This window comes from Podarcis vaucheri (genome assembly GCF_965113315.1).
Source record: "Podarcis vaucheri genome assembly, chromosome: 11".
NCBI lineage: Eukaryota > Metazoa > Chordata > Lepidosauria > Squamata > Lacertidae > Podarcis > Podarcis vaucheri.
Window position 1 is genome coordinate 50,384,181 of NC_138749.1, and position 21,337 is coordinate 50,405,517.

The window sequence follows — 21,337 nt, forward strand, 5'->3', positions numbered from 1 at the left end:
AATGTCTTTCTCCCCTTAGGCTGTTTTCTAAAGGCAAGCAAGAATTGACCTGTAGACCAGGGATTCCTCACCCCTGCAAAGGGCCACCCGCATTTGATATCTAGAAGAAATTATTCTTTCATGCTAATAAAACACTAATAGAAAAGTTTGATATGTGAAGTTGGTAAAGGAGGAGTTCCAGTCCTTTAGGCAACCTTACATTGTCTGCATCTACCATGTCTCAACCAAACTAGAGATTCAGTGCTTACAGCTGTATCAGCAGCATCTCAGAACCATCTCTATTGTTCATAGATTCTTTTCCTTTGTTCATTGGTCTTATTACAGATTGCCTTTTCCTTATTGAGTGGGTGTTAACCCTTGGTTATTAGCTGGATTGATTAGAGCTACTTAGGTTGGCTACAGAGAAGCCTTGATATAGCTGGTTATAATTGGGAAAGTGGAATGTGCCTTTTTTTTGTTACTGTTATCAGTTAATGAAAGTGAAAAAAACAAATATTCTGGCTTGTAGGTGCATTGTTTTAAATGTTTTGCAAGCAGAAATGTTCCTTTGCCAGGATACAAAATCAAGCTAAATTGGCTTCCAGCCATGAAGAGGAATGTTCAACGATACATATTTTGAGAAAGGATATGGAAATCAGAAATAGACATGACCTATTCTAAATGCCATGAAAGCCAAAAGCTTTCTCTGGCGATTCATGTTCTACAACGATCCATTCCGCCACAAGATGGAAGTCTTGCTATTGGAGTGTTCATTGAAGATAGGAAAAGGGCAATTCACTGATAAAATTGACTTCTACTTTTGCAAGGTTCATTACAGCACCGTATCAAACCCAAGAAGTAAACATTTGAGCTGTGCTGAAGTACTGGAGATTAAAAATGTCTTAATACCTACTTAATGTCTAAGAGAGATGCTACGTTCATATGCATTATTGGCTATCATATCTTACAACATACCTTAGATTCATATCTAAGGATATGAATGTTGTTGAAATGAAACAACACCCTAGAACACTTCCCTTTCACTTCTGTTATCCTTCCCCACAATGCCTTTTAATGTGTGAAGTGAAGATTTGGACTGTTTATCCCCCAAAGAGGATAAACTGGGTGGTGCTTGGTTCAAGCTGAGGATGGAGGAAAGTGGTCTGTGTTGAACTCAGGTTGATAATGTGTTTGAAATAGGCTACAAGTGTCTCATAGGGCGTGTAAAATAAAGAGATAATGTTGATGAAAGGACCTAAAAGTGGTCATCCTGCACCTTTTCATTTTGTATAAGTAATGTTTGGCAGGGAAGTGTGTAAGAAAGTTGGTAAATGTTAACCAAAATTAATGCCCCATTTAAAGTTTAGTCTTGTAACAGAAATAGGATTTGTTTTGGCTGATGAGAACAACCATTTGGAATCCTGGAATTGCATCAGTTTACACCTTGATGGTGCTCTAGCTAAATAGCTCTGAGAAGAAACCATGAAATTCAGGTTTGTAGACATATTTGTTCTTCTCGTTTATCAAAATAGTGTAATAGAGTCATGGGAAATTAAAATAAAATGGGATTTGCTTAAGGATACCTTGAAAATCATTCTAGATAATAGACTTTGTGTGCTGAGGAGCTGAAGTTTATTACATGTTAGATCTTTTGCTCTCTTCAGTACTGTTAAGACACCAGGAAAGGGACAGTTACTTACTGATTAGCATCTAATTTGATAATTGTCATTTTTTGCTGTGTCATAAAATATCAGATGGTGTAATGTTATGTAAAGGATCTTTATAGGATAAATTGCCTAATTGTGTGTCTTGTGTTTGTGAGAGAATCTTTGCAAAAGTAGTATACCTTCTTTTTCCATGGTAGAAGAAAGAGTACGATAAGCCAAGAGGTCAGTATGCACATTAATAGGATTAAAAGAGAGAGGCAGTCGCTAGGCCATATTTTCTCTCTCCCCCCCCCATATTTATGTACAAGTTCATCTAACATACAGGCATTCCCTCTCTGTTATAACTAAGGATACTGGATGAGTTGAACATGTACTTGGGGAAAAATACATATCAACCAAGATTGACCTTTCCCAGTTTTGTTTCCTCCATAAGCTTTGAGTTTGCAGCTCCAGCCAGCAGATCCGTGCTGATTTGGGATGATGGGAGTTTGAATCCAAAACATCTGGAGGGTACAAGGCTGGGGAAGCTGACATAGACTCAGAATCATAGCGTTGGAAGGGACCACAAGAACCCCCTGCAATTCAGGAATTCTTCGCTCAGCTTGGGACTGAAACCCATGACCCTCAGATTTAAGAGTCTCAGGTTTTACTGACCGAGCCATAGTCCCTCTTACCAGCTATCCTGATGGGTGTCTTTGATGTGCAATTAGGAAATGATTAAATGCATGGTTGTATTTGAATGTCAGCTAAAGATACAGTGATGAGACATGTTCTTCCTTTGGAGGAGAAAGTGTTACATATTCTATTGTCGGCAAGCTCTGCCTCATCTTATTTTTGAAATTTCCTGTTGGGTGACAAGCCAGAAAAGTGAACTTCAGCTGTTCTAATTTGATTAGTTCTGGTCAAGGCATTTTCTTGGGAGAAATCCGAAGCCCTGCTTGTCAATAACTTCTATACCGAAGGCTGAAGTAGGATTTGCACTTTTGCTAAGTGTCAAGGTGTACAGACCTAACTGCTTTGGCAAAGCATCTTGAGACAATCTGTGAATCTCCCCGCATGACGTAGGATGGGGAAGGGGGTTCAGTGGAAAGGAACTTTCATGCCAAATCAAGCTTGTTTTGAAATAGTATACAGAACTAGGAAGTGTTCATTAGGTTGATAGCTGCTGGTTCCCGTAAGCTGTAAAAAAAGAGATTTTTTGCTTTTCATACGATAGTTTGAATTCTATCTAGTTTGGGGTTTTTTGGCCAAATCTTGGCATCATGTTCAGTAGCTGGGAGAAGAAGCTTGGGAAGAAACAGGCAACAAACTTCTTCATTGGCTTCTTAATTCCATTTGTTCCAAATTTCCCTTTACAGCTGCAAGGAATAAATTTATCATAACCTGTATAATTTTTAATCTCTGTATAAAAGCAAGCCTTTCAAAAACTGGCACAAAGTTGCTTTGGAATTTAACATGGTAACAAAAACTACAGGATAGAAAATAAACTTTTTAAAAGCAAAGCTTTCTACTGAGAATCTGTCAGATAGCACAAGCTATTTACCTGTATTAAATACCGCTGAACCTCTTCCTTGAAATCCCTCTATATTATATAGCTTTCTGTTGGAAATTAATGAATCTGCTACTGTGAAAAGCTGTTTGCAACCACCACCATCCTGGTTTACAAACATTTATTGAAATTGAAGTTTCATTTTTGTTTTAGTAGTAATTTCAGATATGTGGCGACGGCTAATATTTAGAGAAGGCTCCAATGTTATCTTTCCCTATATACGTGAATTGTAGCAAGTGTTTTGCCCAAGCTTGGTAATGGCTCATTGTGATATGTTTACAATATCTAGCTTCATGGCTTTTGCTCTGGAGGCTGTTTACACAGAGAATTGGTTCGTCAAGGGAAGCCTTATTGCTTTTTAAAATTATATCTTTCTCTGCTTTTTTTACTCGGAGTAGCTAAGATTTGCCTGGACTATAGACCCAAAACAATTGTTTTCTTTCTATTGAGGTACTAGAGATAGTTGTTGTTTTGCATTCTCTCTTTCCCTCTCAATTAAATATCAGGGCTGTCTTAACGATACTCCGAGTTTCTTTGGATTTGGCGAGTCCTTAAACCTAACCCCATTTTTTTATGCTAAATTGTTAATTAGACTTGTCATTGCAACATAAGGTGTAGTCTTCGTATCAGCAGGTTCGCTGCATTGTGGTATCTGCTAAGATTTTACAGTAATGCCTGTATTTTATAACATTCCCGTTCCCAGTTTATTTTACCGCCTGAATGCATCGCAATGGCAAGTTCTGTATCTCTCTGCTTTTTGTACAAGGTTACAGCCAGGCATAGGCGGTAGTCGGATGATAGAGAGGTGGGAGCTACAAAACATCTCCCAAGAAGAAAGCCGTGATTCAGAACCCTTCATAGATAGCTCTACTAATAAGTTGTCTTAGCTGAGACACTGTTCTGCCTGTCTTACACCCCAAAAACAAAAATTGATCCCATTGTGACTATATTACACACTTACACGCTCCCCAACCATTTCATTCTTTGATCACCTTGCTATTTTGTGTTTTTTGAAGCTATGAGGTTTCTAGACTTGTTTTTCTTTGGCCGTTCTGTAATGAAGTTAATCACTTATAATCTCCCCTATATTCACCACACCTCCCCTACATTTATATTGGAGAAACTGGCCAAACCCTACGCCAAAGGATAAATCTGACATCGGGAATCACAAGACAGAGAAACCAGTAGGAGAACACTTCAATCTCCCAGGACATTTATACAGTATACAAGATCTCAAAGTAGCTGTCATATTACAGAAGAATTTCAGAAATAGACTGGAAAGAGAAGTTGCTGAATTGCAACTTCTTACCACAGCCTTTGACTGTGTTGACCACAGCAAACTATGGCAAGTTCTTAAAGAAATGGGAGTGCCTGATCACCTCATCTGTTTCCTGAGAAATCTCTATGTGGGACAAGAAGCTACAGTTAGAACTGGATATGGAACAACTGATTGGTTCAAAATTGGGAAAGGAGTAAAGCAAGGCTGTATATTGTCTCCCTGCTTATTTAACTTATATGCAGAATTCATCATGCGAAAGGCTGGGCTGGATGAATCCCAAGCCGGAATTAAGATTGCCGGAAGAAATATCAACAACCTCAGATATGCAGATGACACAACCTTGATGGCAGAAAGTGAGGAGGAATTAAAGAACCTTTTAATGAGGGTGAAAGGAGAGTGCAAAATATGGTCTGAAGCTCAACATCAAAAAAACGAAGATCATGGCCACTGGGCTCATCACCTCCTGGCAAATAGAAGGGGAAGAAATGGAGGCAGTGAGAGATTTTACTTTCTTGGGCTCCATGATCACTGCAGATGGTGACAGCAGTCACAAAATTAAAAGACGCCTGCTCCTTGGGAGAAAGGCGATGGCAAACCTAGACAGCATCATAAAAAGCAGAGACATCACCTTGCCAACAAAGGTCCGTATAGTTAAAGCCATGGTTTTCCCAGTAGTGATGTATGGAAGTGAGAGCTGGACCATAAAGAAGGCTGATCGCTGAAGAATTGATGCTTTTGAATTATGGTGCTGGAGACTCTTGAGAGTCCCATGGACTGCAAGAAGATCAAACGCATCCATTCTTAAGGAAATTAGCCCTGAGTGCTCACTGGAAGGACAGATCGTGAAGCTGAGGCTACAATACTTTGGCCACCTCATGAGAAGAGAAGACTCCCTGGAAAAGACCCTGATGTTGGGAAAGATGGAGGGCACAAGGAGAAGGGGACAACAGAGGACGAGATGGTTGGACAGTGTTCTGGAAGCTACCAGCATGAGTTTGACCAAACTGCAGGAGGCAGTGGAAGACAGGAGTGCCTGGCATGCTCTGGTCCATGGGGTCACGAAGAGTCGGACACGACTAAACAACAACCAAACTTAAAACCATGGAGAGACCTGGTCTGAATAGAGACGTTGGATTCTTATCTCATTATACATGATAAAGCTATTTTTAGCCATCTCACCCCTTGCTTTTTCCCTGCAAGTCCAAATGCAGTCGTGACAGGTTTACCACACCTATCAGCCAATCACCCATTCCCACCACCCTTCTGAGTAATACCCCTCCCCACCCTCTTACTATATATAAGGGTCTGGTGACTTTTGTTTCAGTGTATCTGAAGAAGTGTGCATGCACATGAAAGCTCATACCAATAACAAACTTAGTTGGTCTCTAAGGTGCTACTGGAAGGGATTTTTTTTGTTTTGTTTCGACTACGGCAGACCAACACGGCTACCTACCTGTTACTGGATTACTGTTTGTTACACCTTGAATAATGATCCTTCACAGAATGCAATTTCATGCATAAACCAATATCCCAAGTTGAGAGCTTGGTTCTGCTTTCTCCCTGGGTTCATCTCTTAACATAATGCTGATCATCCCATTAGCTTTCCTGGACCATAAAACTGGTTATTTACCAGACTGGAGTAGTGAAAAAGCTTTCTTGTTGAAACTCTCTGTGTTCTCAGTTGAAAGCACTCAGGGTACAGTCAAAAGCAGCTATACTTTGAAATAAGTCTCACTGTCTTGCTTGTCAAATGTGTGTATTAGAACTTCCATTAAACTAAATTTCTGATTGCACATTGATCGAAATGTTACAACAGTGTCACAAACTCCCTCATCCAATTTTGCATCAGAACTTTGCTACCAATGCTAAATATTTTCTCTTGGTTAGATGGCAAGGTACCCTAGAGTAACTTTTTTTGTCACTTGGTGACACAGTTGCTGCTTGGGAAGCACTTCTTTCTGCCTTCTGCTGAGCTAAGCAGTGTAATGTAAAACCTACTTCTTAGATCAGCTTTATTTTAGGATAGAATCATAGAATCATAGAATCATAGAATCATAGAATCCTAGAGTTGGAAGAGACCACAAGGGCCATCGAGTCCAACCCCCTGCCAAGCAGGAAACACCATCAGAGCACTCCTGACATATGGTTGTCAAGCCTCTGCTTAAAGACCTCCAAAGTAGGAGACTCCACCACACTCCTTGGCAGCAAATTCCACTGTCGAACAGGATAAAAACCACACAGAAATATTTCTCTTTGCTTTCCCTATTTAATGTACTCTTACAATTAAACTGTAAAGTCTGAAGATTTTGGTATCTACTAAGATCAGCCTTTCGGATTCTGAAAGTTAAAAATGGATTTATCACATGTCTAAAATGCTGATATCGGAATTCTCACATTGCAAGGCTGCCGTCCCTAGGGAGCCTCAGGCAGCTGCTAAGGAGTGATGGAAATCCTTTCCTTATGCTTCTCTTTGCTGCCCCATCTTGTATTTTTGTGCCTGAGTTGGGTAGATGAGGAAACAGCAAAACCTGAAAAATGCCTTGCAAATGATTCCCCCCATTAAAGTATTTAATTGCATGATTCTCAGTTGCGTTAACTAAACAATAGAAAGTTGTTTCTCAAATTGTAGAACCCTGAGAGCCTTCTCTACCCAGGTACCCAGGTACACGTTGATTGACAGGTCAACACTCGCATTTGAAGTTTATGGTCCTGTCCTAAGAAGAGTCTTCCCTGTGTAGGTTGTGCACTGACAAACTGGAAGTAGGCATTTTACCCCTTTCTGGTTTGTTGATTGCACTATTTATGGTTCACTAGGCCAAACACACCCAGAGGACCACTTCACACATTCTCAAAAGGAGATGATTAAAGATATAATTTTGCATAAAATTTGTGCACGCTAATTTATAGGTGCCAATCCACTATAAGAAATACACTACATTATGCCATAGTGGGGAAGACTGGCACCAGGTGGTTTTCGTCCCTGCTCAGACTGTTGCGCATGTGTTAAATGTTTCATGGGCATCTTCAGTTCTCCCTTATAGTTCCTGAAGAACACTTGGATGCTTCAAAATAGAGACTGTCCTTTGAAGACTAGGATACATGGTGATCCTGAACACAACTCATTCTCTGAATATGAGAGCCTACCACGGCTTAATGAACTTAGGTTTGTTGCTGCATATTTATTATTATTAGTAGTAGTATGGGCGACTTTCAGACATTAAAAACTTCCCAATACAAGGCTGCCTTCAGATGTCTTCTAAAGGTTGTATAGTTACGCCTTGACATCTGATGGCAGGGTGTTCCACACAGCGGGTGCCACTACTGAGAAGGCCCTCTGCCTGGTTCCCTGTAACTTCACTTCCACTGAGGGAACCGCCAGGAGGCCCTCGGAGCTGGACCTCATTGTCCAGGCTGAACAGCAAGGTGAAGATGCACCTTCAGGTATGCAATCTAATCAGCGGGCCAATCTGTGTGCTTCTCCGCCGTGAAAGCCCCCCTTGGGCACCTCCTACCAGTGTTCTGGCAAGGGGTAAGAAACCCCTGCATAAGGCGTAAGTAGGCCTTCCAGTGCCAAAAGCCTGAGCAGGCATAAATCTTTGGCTCTGGAGTCTTAAGTCACATAGGTGCTATGATGAAGCTGCAGAGCTAATCCTTTGAATAAGCCTCGGGAGCTTTGTTGCTCACATACCAAGCAGGTATAGATTGGGCAGTGGGGGGCCATTTTAATTAGGGTTTTGAGTGAAGGACCTCAGGCTGTGGTGCAATGCTGAAATAAAATGAAATACTGAAGTCCTAATATCGTAGCTTTTACGGGATTGTCATTTCGAAGAATTCTGCAGTATCTAAAGGGCACCCATGCTCTTGTTTTGAATGTATTCAAAATTATATAAGGATACATTCATCTGTTCAAAAAGGTGGTCAAACTTCTTAGTTTAATTATGTGGGTTTTTTTTTGTTTTTTTTGCCAAATAACAGTTGCTTATTCCATCTGAAATATAAGCCATATTTTTTACATATCCTCTCCCATTCGACCATTGTAACAGGAAATACAAGCCAAATACAGGCTTACCCCCTATATATTTGCCATGACTTAGAAAAAGATAATAAATTGCACATAAGCTACATGTCACCACCTTGCCAGCAGTAATTGTTGGTACAAGCAAGTCCATTTGATAGCTTAACTCTAAAAAGGGTAAGGGGGTGAATAAAACAATTTCCCCCCCTCCTTAGGAAGGGGCAGTCGTAAGCAAGGCGTACCACCACCCAGGAATTTAAAAAAAGAATTCCAAATTGGAATTGGCCACAATTACAAAGCTTGCTGTAAACATTTGTTCACAAATAGACCTGAAGTCTCACTGGTACGAAGAAGTAGTCTTATATATTCTCATCTAAATTTACCTGTCAAGTGGAAAACCCAGCAGAGAATTGTAGCTTTACTTGATTGTTATGCAACTCAGGCCCAAGCTTCCTAGAACACGTCTAATGAGCCAGTCCGTTATGTATGCAGCAGCTCCTTTTACAAAGTAAATCTGGAGAACTAGGGCAAAACTCTGTTCTGATGTAACGTGGCTCACTCAAGATTTACACCAGTATTTATGGCACTGATATGTTTGGTACGTGAGGTATGAAGCTACAACATTACTCTGGCCTTCAAGAGTAATGCCCCAGGATGTTCTGCTATGAATCCCAGAAGGAGGGGATCGATAGCAAAAACATGCAGAATCTACTGTATATCCCTCAAGGAAATTTCCTCTGGTCAGATACGAAATCGGATGTTTTAGACTACAGTGGTACCTCGGGTTGCAGACGCTTCAGGTTACAGACTCCGCTAACCCAGAAATAGTGCTTCAGGTTAAGAACTTTGCTTCAGGATGAGAACAGAAATCGCCCAGCGGCAGCGGGAGGCCCATTAGCTAAAGTGGTACCTCAGGTTAAGAAGAGTTTCAGGTTAAGAACGGACCTCCAGAACGAATTAAGTTCTTAACCCGAGGTACCACTGTACAACTGTCAGCCCCAGCTAGCATTGCTGGGTGGTGTGGGAACTGTAGCTCAAGCTTCTGCAGGGCGCGAGGCTAACAAAGCCTGTATTATACATTGCCGATTCTCCTCTGCAAACTCAGCATTCATGGTTAGCTATAATCCTATTCCTACTTTCTTGGAAAAAAGTCTCAACTCAACAGGACTTATTTCTGACTAAACATGTACAAGACTCTGCTGTTAGTAACCAGTCCATTATCTTTAAAGGTAAAGGGCCCCTGACAGTTAAGTCCAGTCAAAAATGACTATGGGGTTGCAGCACTCATCTCACTTTACAGGCCGAGGGGGCCAGCGTTTGTCCACTCCGCAGACAGTTTTTCTGGGTCATGTGGCCAGCATGACTAAGCTGCTTCTGGTGCAACGGAACACCGAAACCTGAGCAGCGCACCGAAACGCCGTTTACCTTCCCGCCGGAGCGGTACCTATTTATCTACTTGCACTGGCATGCTTTTGAACTGCTAGGTTGGCAGAACCTGGGACTGAGCAATGGGAGCTCACCCCATCATGGGGATTTGACCCGATTGGCAAGCCTGAGAGGCTCAGTGGTTTAGACCACAGCGCCACCCACGTCCCGTCCATTATCTTTAGCATGGCCAAAATAAGTGTTTTCTTCCTTGTTTTTCTCTGCTCTTAAGATGACAATTTTAAAGAAACCAACCAAAATATTTTAACCTTGCATGGAGCACATGGAGCAGATCATCCAACATTTGGCAGATTATGCTAATCGCTACCTAATTTGCAGGTTTTAAGCATTTAAAGCGGGGGAGGGCAGATGCTGGACACCCAGCTTTCATCAGCTGCAGCTAACATGGTCAGTTGTCAGAGATGGTGGGAGTTATAGCCCCATACCTGAGCAGCGGCTACCTTCTTCCTCATTAGCGGGGGAAAGGCACCCAGGAGCAGAATTTGAAAATATGCCATTGAAAATACCGTATTTTTCGCTCTTTAACACGCACCTGACCATAACACGCACATAGTTTTTAGAGGAGGAAAACAAGAAAAAAAAATCCGAATGAAACAGTGGATGTATCATTTTTGTGCTTCATGCTGTGGCCACAGACATGTGATTTGACGGTGAGTTTGGGGTAGCCCAATGCAAAAATCCTGAGAATCCATGTGGATCTGTGCTTTGTAACCACGTTTTTGCACCATTGTGGCCCCAGGCAACAGTGGGTGCATGATTTTTTTGGTGCAGGCTGTAGCCATAGACATGCTATGTGATCTGATGGTGAATTTGGGGTGACCCTGAGGCAGAATGCAGGAAAGCAGCAGCCTCCTCTACAGCTTTCCTTCCTCCGTGACGCGGGATCTGATTTTTGCCCCTGCACTCGGGCCAGTCTGCTCCAGGGACCACACATTTGCTCAATAACATGCACAGATATTTCCCCTTACTTTTTAGGAGAAAAAATGTGAGTGTTATAGAGAGAAAAATACGGTAATTGGGAAGCTCCTGTTCCCATGTATGTTAACCAAATAAAGGGTGATCAGTAAATAGACTTTCTTTTGCACATTTGGCCAGTCTTTGTGAGGCTTGAGCGGAAAATCTTAAGTCTCTTATGAGACCAATGTGCTGTGTGTGTCAAACCAATACTTCTCTCTCTTTTCAAATGGCATTTCACTTATTAAAGTTCAATTGCAGCACAACATCCTCCTATTCTTCTTGTTTAATGTAGGTGGGAGAGGAGGAATGCGGCAGGAAACCTGTCGAACCACTTAAAGAAATACCGCCACAGACGTGTTTTGCATTGTTTGCCATCATAGTTTAATAATCTTTAAACAACAATAAAAAAGGGTTGCATCCCTAGCGATGCAGCTATATCAACATGGGATTGAGGAATTTCATACAGTATCTGCTAAAGTTTAAGCAGGTTTGGCAGCTCAGCAAATATCATATGATTGCAGCATCCATGATTTCAATTCCAACAGTCGTGTCCTCTCTTCGGAGTAAAGAGTCTTGTCTTTTCATAATAACCACTATCAGGTTTGGATGGAATTAGACCCCCGCACGTAGTTCATGGCCCCAGCTCATGATTATCACAATTAAACGATTGTCTCTTTTGAGTTCCTTTTGACCGAATGCAGGCCCAGCAACGACTGCTGGTTTGAAGGGATGCTGACAGACTTTGGGATGAGGAGGATAACTCTTTGATTGGTCCGACGCCATTCATTATATAATCTACAGTGGTACCTAAAGGATACCTGCAGGAAGAACAAGGGGAAAGGGCATATTTGAGATGAGAAGAGCGAAACACGGAGAGCAAAAAAAAAAAAAATGCATTTCATATAGTGTATCTTCACTCAGCTATAGCATTTCAAGGTCCAGCATTAATCAGAATTTATGATACGGTTTATAGATCGTGGCATAAGTATAAGATTAACTCAAATATGACATGAGACCCTCCATGATGAGCTTCGGTGATCCTGGAACAAGCCGGATTCCAGCCCCCTGCTGAAAGGCTTTTGGGCATATCCTGAGTTGACCCATAAATGACCAGAAGACAAACACATGCAAATTTAGTTTTCAAGTACAGTCATACCTTGGAAGTCGAACAGAATATATTCCGGAAGTCCGTTCGACTTCCAAAATGTTTGGAAACCAAAGTGTGGCTTCTGATTGGCTGCAGGAAACTCCTGCAGCCAATCAGAAGCACCGTTGGGAGTTTGGCTTCCAAAAATAGTTCGCAAACCGGAACACTCACTTCCGGGTTTGCGGCGTTTGGGAGCCAAAACGTCTGAGAATTGAGCTGTTTGAAAACCAAGGTAAGACTGTACATGATACTCAACTCCTCAGTGAGATCCATCCCCACAATGGTAAGGTGATGTAAAGGCAGATCACCGACAGAGATGCGCAGGTGCAGATACTATTGAAGTCTTTTGCTCTTTTGTTAAGCAATCAGGAACACGATGGCCAAAGATGGGCAAGGTAAGAACTAGGCAGGAAAGTCTGGAAGGGATTGTGCAAATTGTCGGACACATTTTACAGCATCTCCCCTCTCCACTGGCATACCTTGGCAAAAAGTTATACAAAAGCATTATATACAGGTAAAGGTGAAAAGGTAAAGGACCCCAGGATGGTTAAGTCCACTCAAAGGTGACTATGGGGTTGCGGTGCTCATCTTGCTTTCAGGCTGAGGGAGCCGACATTTGTCGACAGACAGCTTTCCGGGTCATGTGGCCAGCATGACTAAACTGCTTCTGGTGCAACAGAACACTGACAAAAACCAGAGCGCACAAAAACACCGTTTACCTTCCCACCACAGCAGTACCTATTTATCTACTTGCACTGGCGTGCTTTCGAACATCTAGGTTGGCAGGAGCTGGGACACAGCAACGGGAGCTCCTCTGTTGCAGGGATTTGAACTGCCAACCTTCTGATTGACAAGCCCAAGAGACTCAGTGGTTTAGACCACAGCTCCACAAGGTTAGCTGGCTAGCTGCAACAGGACAGCAATTACCCCAGTGCTCCTCAGGACTCAGCATATTTCTCCTTTACTTAAAGGGTAGGTAAACTTCCCCCACCCCCTCTTCAATTCAAGTTTATGCCCATGTTTTTGTAAGCCTTTCAGAACAGTTAGAGAATCTTCTACTCTTTAATCAAGGTGTGTATGTATCATAATTTGCTACCTGCTTAGAATGTAAGTTTGCTGTCTAAAGCAACATCTTTATAGATTCTGTCACTCCCATTTCATCTAATAAACCAAACGTCCTTTATTTCTTTGTGAGAGCATCCTGTGGGCATAACATTAACACACGTCCATAACAAGCGTATGCCATAACACCAGCTAAAGATCCCAAACCTCTCAGCAGTTGTGTATATGAACGTCCATGTGAGTCCAGGTGCGCACTCATAACAGGACCAGACCTATTAAACGTTACAGAAGAAGGTTGAGGTCCAGCCATCGAGAAGCAGTTCTGAGGCTCTTGCAAGATTATAAAGAGCTACCCAGCTGTGCAATGTATAAGCTCACAGTAGGGAGGTATGGTTATTTCATTAACTTATTTCCTGCCCCTCCTCCTCCCCCCAAAGGAGCCCAGGGCCACAAACACATCAATACTGAAAACACTGTTAATAGCATTCTAAAAAACGGTTAAATACATTTTCTCAACCTGTAATTTCAGTGGTGCCAGGAACGATGGGCGAGATTCACTCAGCAAATCCTGTGAGCTGAAGCCCTGAGCAAAGACTTCTGCTTGCACAACAGGGCTTCCCGCCCTGTATCCCCCCCCCCAATGGCTTGGGGGAAGAGGGGGGAGTTCTTTGCATCTGGCAAGCTAAAATGCTTGCACTGATGGGATGATAATTTCACTCAGTACCTTTCAGCCATCAAATGCCTGGAAGTCAGTAAGGGAGACAGATGCACTTCACTAAGGTGGGCCTTCACAAATGGGGACCTACCACCCAATCGGCTCTGCCATGGGTCAATGCCTATTGGGCAGCCCCCAGTGATGGCACCACCAATCAAAGGTTGGTTCTATGCTTTATGTCAGGGATGGGAGATTTGGCTCTCCAGGTGATACTGGGCTCTAGCTCTCATCAGCTGCAACCAGCATGGCCAATAGTCAGAGATGGTCAGAGTTGCAATCCTACAATATTCCCCACCCCTGCTCTAAGTCTGTTCCAATCCCAGGTCAGCCAAAATTCCGGCAGGATGTATAGCCCAAATTGTTCTTGTTCCATGCCCATGTATTTTAAATTATTTAATTTAACAACAACAAATTTAAACCCCAGCCACTCTGGGCAGCTCCCAACAGAATATTATTATTAATAATAATAAAGTGATAAAACATCAAACATTAAAAACTTCCCTAAACAGGGCTGCCTTTGGATGTCTTCTAAAAGTCAGGTAGTTGTTTATTTCCTTGACATCTGATGGGAGGGCGTTCTACAGGGTGGGCGCCACTACTGAGAAGGCCCTCTGCCTGGTTCCTTGTAACCTCGCTTCTTGCAGTGAGGGAACTGCCAGAAGGCCCTCGGAGCTGGACCTCAGCAGCCGGGCAGAATGATGGGGGTGGAGATGCTCCTTCAGGTATACTGGGCCGAGGCCATTTAGGGTTTTAAAGGTCAGCACCAACACTTTGAATTGTGCTTGGAAACATACTGGGAGCCAATGTAGGTCTTTCAGGACTGGTCTAATATGGTCTCGGCGGCCACTCCCAGTAGCCAGTCTAGCTGCCGCATTCTGGATTGTTGTTTCCGGGTCAGCTTCAAAGGTAGCCCCATGTAGAGCGCATTGCAGTAGGACTTAGTACATTAGCTTTCCACTCCCAGTTCCACATAACACAACCAATAAATGCGTATTAAGAAACGGAAGTACATTCAATCCATATTGTGGATTGCCACTAGAAAAAAAATCCCCTCTGATGAGAAACAAATTTTAATTTGCTAACAGCCTCAAAATTGCTGATTATTAGATGCCAAGGGGAGGGAAAAAGCAACATCCCATGATATGATGTAAGGCTTCTAAATAACAGGGGGACCCTCCAGAAGTAGAAGACTTCCCACTTTGTAAAAATGATGGTCAACTGTTAAAAAGGAGACTGACAGGCTGGAGTGGGCAGATCTTGCCAGATGTGTGGGGAAGGAATCTAAGAGAAATGAATGCTTGAATATGGCTAAGTGGTGTCACTTGTGCCCACTGCTGCCAGTGGTCAGTGGTCACCACTGTCATTGGTCACCACTGTCATGAAACCCCCAGGTGGTGCGCTCGGTTGAAAATGATTCCCCATTTTAAGCCCAAAAAATAATATAAAAATTAAAGTGATTAGGGTTGGGTTTAAAAAAATATTCAGTGCTTGCAGCTGCCTAGTTCACAGTGGCCATTGGGCTTCCATGTTCTCCATCATACTGATATCCTTTTATAGGGCGGTGAACAACCACCTGGGTACAATTTAGGATGTAAAATTCTGGCTGGAAAAACCTAGTGGCGCCTCTTGAAAAAGCAGGATTTTCTCTTAAGATCGCCATGCAAGCTGAAGCAAGGCTTCTCCAGGAATAGCTGCTTTGTTGAGCCAGGCTCCAAGTGGCTGCTCGTTTGTTTAAGACATTTTCACAGGATATCCTAGTTAAGCCTGACAGCTTGTTTACAACGGGTTCTTGCCTTCAGGCACTCTCCAAGTGATGTCAGCTACTGAAATTTCAGCAGCGGCCAGGACAGCTCAGCCTCGCGTTTCGCCAGCAAGCTCTCTGGGCAGCAGCTGCAACTTGCTCAAGTGTTAGAGAAATAGTTCACAAACCCAAAATGTGAAGCCTAACCATTTCTAAATTCCCCTTTGAGTTTTCTGAAACACTGTGCAGTATTTCTGGCGAACTACCAGCCATTCTAGGGAGATGTAATTCTGTGTAATCTTGCTGAGGTGAGGCTCAATGAGCCAAGGAAGGATTTGCCCCTTCAATGCTTAAAAAAACACACACACACCCCAGAATCTTGGATTCAAAAGCTTTCCTGTGCAGAACAGAGACGAGGTTTGTGTGTTGATCATGGAAACAATGATGAGATTCATTCAAATGGAGAAACAGCAGTCTCTGTGGGAGACAGGATCTTATTTAAGGATGATGGAAAAGAGCTTCTCTGCAAATGTATGGGTCTCTGTTCCTAAAATAGTTACTTCCACTAAACTCTTAAGTTCAATGGGCTGCAGTAGTGCATTGATCACCCAGAGGGCAGCTTTTGATATATGCATCACTTGGTGTTGGCATACCCTCCAACATTTATCCGCTGAAAATGCAGTGGTACCTCTGGATACGAACTTAATTCGTTCTGGGGGTCCGTTCTTACCCAGAAACATTCACATCCAGAGGTGCACTGTTCTGTACAGGCGTGGGTGGTGGTAGCCCGCTCCTGCACAGGAGCTGTCGGCGGAAACCTTTACTTTACTTCCGTGTTTGCTGCGTGCATAGCCTGAAGCATTCACAAAGGGGCTGGTTCATATCCAGAGGTACCACTGTTGTTGTTGTTTAGTCGTTTAGTCGTGTCCGACTCTTCGTGACCCCATGGACCAGAGCATGCCAGGCACTCCTGTCTTCCACTGCCTCCCGCAGTTTGGTCAAACTCATGCTGGTAGCTTCGAGAACACTGTCCAGCCATCTCGTCCTCTGTCGTCCCCTTCTCCTTGTGCCCTCCATCTTGTCCAACATCAGGGTCTTTTCCAGGGAGTCTTCTCTTCTCATGAGGTGGCCAAAGCATTGGAGCCTCAGCTTCAGGATCATTCTTTCCAGTGAGCACTCAGGGCTGATTTCCTTAAGAATGGCTAGGTTGGATCTTCTTGCAGTCTCAAGAGTCTACTCCAGCACCATAATTCAAAAGCATCAATTCTTCTGCTCTCACTTCCATACATCAATACTGGGGTACCAGTGTAGGGACAACCTATTCCATAACAATGATGGTGATGGTGATTTTATTATTTAAACCCTGCCCATCTAATTGGGATGCCCCAGCCACTCTGGGTGGCTTCCAACAGGCAACTCTGTTAAGGGAAGTTTTTAATGTTTGATGTTTTACCATATTTTTAATATTCTGTTGGGAGCTGCTGGGGAGTGGCTGGGGATGTCCAGCCAGATGGGCAAGGCATAAACAAAAAATCACTACTACTACTTCTACAGGTTGTCTAGTTACTTATCTCCTAGGCTCAGGGGTCGCATGACTCCACACCCTCCAACATTTCTCCAATGAAAAAGTGGGACATTCCGGGATCAAATCAGAAACCAGGGTGGCTTCTAAAAGTCTGGGTCTGTCCCTGGAAAAAAGGGACCCTTGGAAGGTCTGTGTTAGAGACAATGTAACTTAAAAAAACACACCTTTTAATGGCATGGTACCCAAATGCCATAAATAACCACACCTGAAATACAGCTATTAACAACTATTGGTTTTCTCTACCATACCCTCCAACATTTCTCCGATGAAAATACGGACATCCTAAGAAAAAGCAGGACATTCCAGGATCAAACTGGAAACCGGGATGGCTTCTCTAAATTAGGGACATCCCTGGAAAATAGGGACACTTGGAGGGTCTGCTATGGTAACCATTCCTCTAGGCATTGCCATTACGAAACTCAGAAATGTCCTGAGCAATTCATTTGGCCTCAACTTATCTGTGGGTATCTCAAAGCCAAAATTAAATGGGTGCCACTGGGTGGCAAAGTTTAATCAAGCACCCATGGATTCAGCTATCCTCTTGTGATCCAACTGGCACACAGAATGCTTCTCTTTGGTCAGTACTCAGTTGTGGTAGCCAAAAGCACTGCAAGGCAGCAAATGGACTGCAACTATTAGAAACAGAAAAGCCAGCACATTTTGGAAGCTAGCAGCCTGAGGTCGCTACCAAGCTTAAAGTTTGGCTAGCTACTTTCTGTGATTATTTGGCCGTGTGTGCGATTAGGCAGCGTGGATTATCGGAGCTGCACTCATGTCTTTCCTGCCGAAGAGTTTTTAATGGGCTAAAAATAAGCACCGTACAACATTTGAAACCAAAGTGCTCAGGGAATATTACAGTCGAATGTTATGAGTGTTTGTCCGAGCAAAGGAACAATTAGATTCGCCTATAACGATCACTGTGTAGTTTGGGGTCGCCTGCTGGGCCATTGTGAGTGAATCTAAGAACAATGATCTAGTGTCAATACTTTTAAGCAACAGGACCTAATGAAGCACACTGAAATATCAAAACTCTGCATGCAGCCGGACAGAAATTGAGATAGGGCTTGAAAACATCTATATAGCATCCCAGGAGGTTAGTTGTACCGAGCCTTGCCGGTGAGATCAGTCGGTGAGATTGTGGTGCTGATAACGTCAAAGTCATAGGTTTGAGCCCTGTATGGGCATATATTCCTGCATTGCAGGGGGCTAGACTAAAATATCAGGGGTCAGCAAACTTTTTCAGCAGGAGGCCGGTCCACTGTCCCTCAGACCTAGTGGGGGGCCAGACTATTTTTTTGGGGGGGGAATGAACGAATTCCTATGCCCCACAAATAACCCCGAGATGCATTTTAAATAAAAGGACACATTCTACTCATGTAAAAAACATGCTGATTCCTGGACTGTCCATGGGCTGGATTTAGAAGGCGATTGGGCTGGATCCGGCCCCCGGGCCTTAGTTTGTCTACCCTTGGACTAGATGATCCACGGGATCCCTTTCAACTATGATTCTATGACTTTGGGGCAACTATGTTGACCCATTAGGGGTTCAGCTGGCAAGCAGATCAGAATTGCCTCCCATCTCAATAGTGAAGACCCCTATAACAGATCAAGGCAAGTCATTCCATACTCTGCTCAATAGTGCCTTACAGAACAAGACACATACAGTTGTACTTTGGATCTTGAACGCCTTGTGACTTGAATGTTTTGGCTCCCGAACGCCACAAACCCGGAAGTGAGTGTTCCAGTTTGCGAACAATCTTTGGAAGCTGAACGTCCAATGCGGCTTCTGATTGAGTGCAGGAAGCTCCTGCAGCCAATTGGAAGCCGTGCCTTGTTTGTCAAATGTTTTCGGAAGTTGAACCAACTTCTGGAACAGATTCCATTCGGCAACCAAGGTATGACTGTACTTGAATGCGAGGGTTGGTTTGCCTGTAGGGCGGCCTCTAGGCTGGACAGAGAGTCAGGCCTGTACCATCTTCCATTATGTACAGAACCTTAATGTGAACCACAGCCTTTACGCTTGGGCCTAACAACATCTGTGCCCCACTTTTCATGGATGAATCATGCCGGTTGCCCTACTATGCACTAAAACTTCCATGTGCAGTGGAACGCAGGAAGTTGTCATACACGGAGTCGGGCAACAGGTCCATCTAGCTCATAATGGTCTGCGCACTAGTAATGGTTCTCCAGGATTTCAGCCAAGGGAAAGTCCCAGCTCCAGTGGTGTGGCGTGGAGAAGGGGGCCACAGGGGCGGTTGCCCCAGGCACAAAATTTCAACCCCTGGCGCCGCCTCAAAACAGCTACATGCTTCCGTCTCTGGGCTCCACCGAAAACAACTTCTCAATGAGAACCAGGAATGACCTCTCCAGACAATACGACTCTTCTTTTCTTAACCCTGCACCTGTGATCTCCTGGGTGATGTGGACACCTTAGGCAGTTGCGTGTGCATGCATACTCCATCCATTTCCTTCCTACCCTGCTTCTGTGTGGCCCCAGGCACTGGTAACCCCTGCTACGCCACTGCCCAGCCCTACCAGGAAATGTTAGGCATTGAATCTGGGCCTTTTCTGCATGCAGGGAAGATGCTCTACCACTGAGCTATGCAGCCATTCAGTGGGGGAAGTGTGTGAGTTTGCAGCTTCCTCTAGCGCATAGGCCACATGTTCGGGCCACGTGTCTCATAGTTTCCTATGGAACTTGTTCCCATTATATATGTTTAGCACTACAGTGTACAAGTCCTCTGTATACACACTGCGTCCTCTTATTATATTGCCAGCTTTGTGTTCCAACAGTTATGTATGTTCCCTATTAAATTGAGCCCCTGCTGATACACAACGAAAATCTGAAATCTCTTCCTCGCCTGAGCTGGAGAGCACATTGCCTCATTAATAAAGCCCCCTCCTGTTGGACTTAATAGAATAGGAATGGAATCAGATCTCCCACTTGGCTGCAAAGACAAGCTATAGGTTACCATGCAATTGATAATTTATTAGAAGTACACTCATCTATCTAGTATTTGTATCAGGCTTATGACCACGATATATAAAAATCGGAAACAATGCAAAAAATATGTGCAGCTTATAGATATTTTGTTCCTGGCTGAAAAATACTTTAAAGATAATAATCTCATGAGTTATTTTAAGATGCAAATTATTCTGAGGAGTTGCACTGATAAATAGTTGTTAGCATTCGCAGTTAAAATGCATATTCACCTGAGCAGCGATTAAGCATATTCAGGCTGCAAGTTAAATACTGTGTTCCAGGAAAGAACTCCTCCTACATCACTCCAAGTCACTAGCAGCAATTTGGGAGACATAATAAAAAATAGGAAGCTTTCAGGGCCCAGAGAAAGAGCGGCCTGCACCCTATAGTTAAAATGTCAACTTAAGATGACATTTACAGTCCATGGAGTGCAGCAAAGAAGCAGAGGAACATTACTGGAAAATAGAAACCATCAGGGATAAAAGTGTTAATATGCTCTGTATGCTCTTAATGTGCACAGAGTAATAGTTCCACAGCCCTTTTCTTTGAACAGCTATTTTCTGGAGAGAAGAGAATCCGTTATGAAAGGCTGACCACCATGTAAATGCTTATTAAAGGAATATAATATACTAGAGAAATATGAAAAAGATCTGTATTAAAAAGAGGTATTACTTTCCCTCCTTTGTTACTTGCCTGTTTTTTCAGTGTCTATATGTGATGTGTTGTGTTGTGTTGTGTTGTGTGTGTGTAGTTCAAACAGCTTAGTTCACAAACATTTTGGCTCCTGAACATCAAAAACGAGGAAGTGAGTGCTCCGGTTTGTGAACTATTTTTGGAACCTGAACGTCTGATAGGGCTTCTGTGGCTTCCGATTGGCTGCAGGAGCTTGGCTGTAGGGTTGGCTCTGCTATTAGTGGGGACACAATCTATGGGGTCCGGAGGGCCGAGGATCCCCCAATTGTATGTGTGTGTGTGTGTGTGTGTGTATATACAATGGTACCTCGGGTTAAGTACTTAATTTGTTCCGAAGGTCCGTACTTAACCTGAAACTGTTCTTAACCTGAAGCACCACTTTAACTAATGGGGCCTCCTGCTGCTGCCACGCCGCCGGAGCACAATTTCTGTACTCATCCTGAAGCAAAGTTCTTAACCTGAAGCACTATTTCTGGGTTAGTGGAGTCTGTAACCTGAAGCGTATGTAACCTGAAGCGT

The 21,337-nt window shown here is 43.3% G+C and overlaps 1 protein-coding gene and 1 long non-coding RNA gene across 4 annotated transcripts in view; one reads left to right on the top strand and one right to left on the bottom strand.

Annotated features, from left to right (window-relative positions):
* The first annotated feature begins 7,557 nt into the window (after nucleotides 1-7,557).
* LOC309514529 lies at nucleotides 7,558-9,025 on the top strand. Its single transcript, XR_014212048.1, has 2 exons — nucleotides 7,558-7,637; nucleotides 8,705-9,025. It is a non-coding gene; the product is annotated as an uncharacterized lncRNA (long non-coding RNA).
* A 2,224-nt stretch (nucleotides 9,026-11,249) lies between these two features.
* Nucleotides 11,250-21,337, bottom strand: part of MARCHF3 (membrane associated ring-CH-type finger 3) — a 159,125-nt gene continuing 149,037 nt past the window's right edge. For all 3 annotated transcript variants that reach the window (XM_082191641.1, XM_082191643.1, XM_082191642.1), the window contains exon 5: nucleotides 11,250-11,710. In XM_082191641.1, coding sequence (XP_082047767.1) covers nucleotides 11,552-11,710 — 159 coding nt within the window. In that variant the 3' untranslated portion in view covers nucleotides 11,250-11,551. The remainder of the gene's footprint in view (nucleotides 11,711-21,337) is intronic.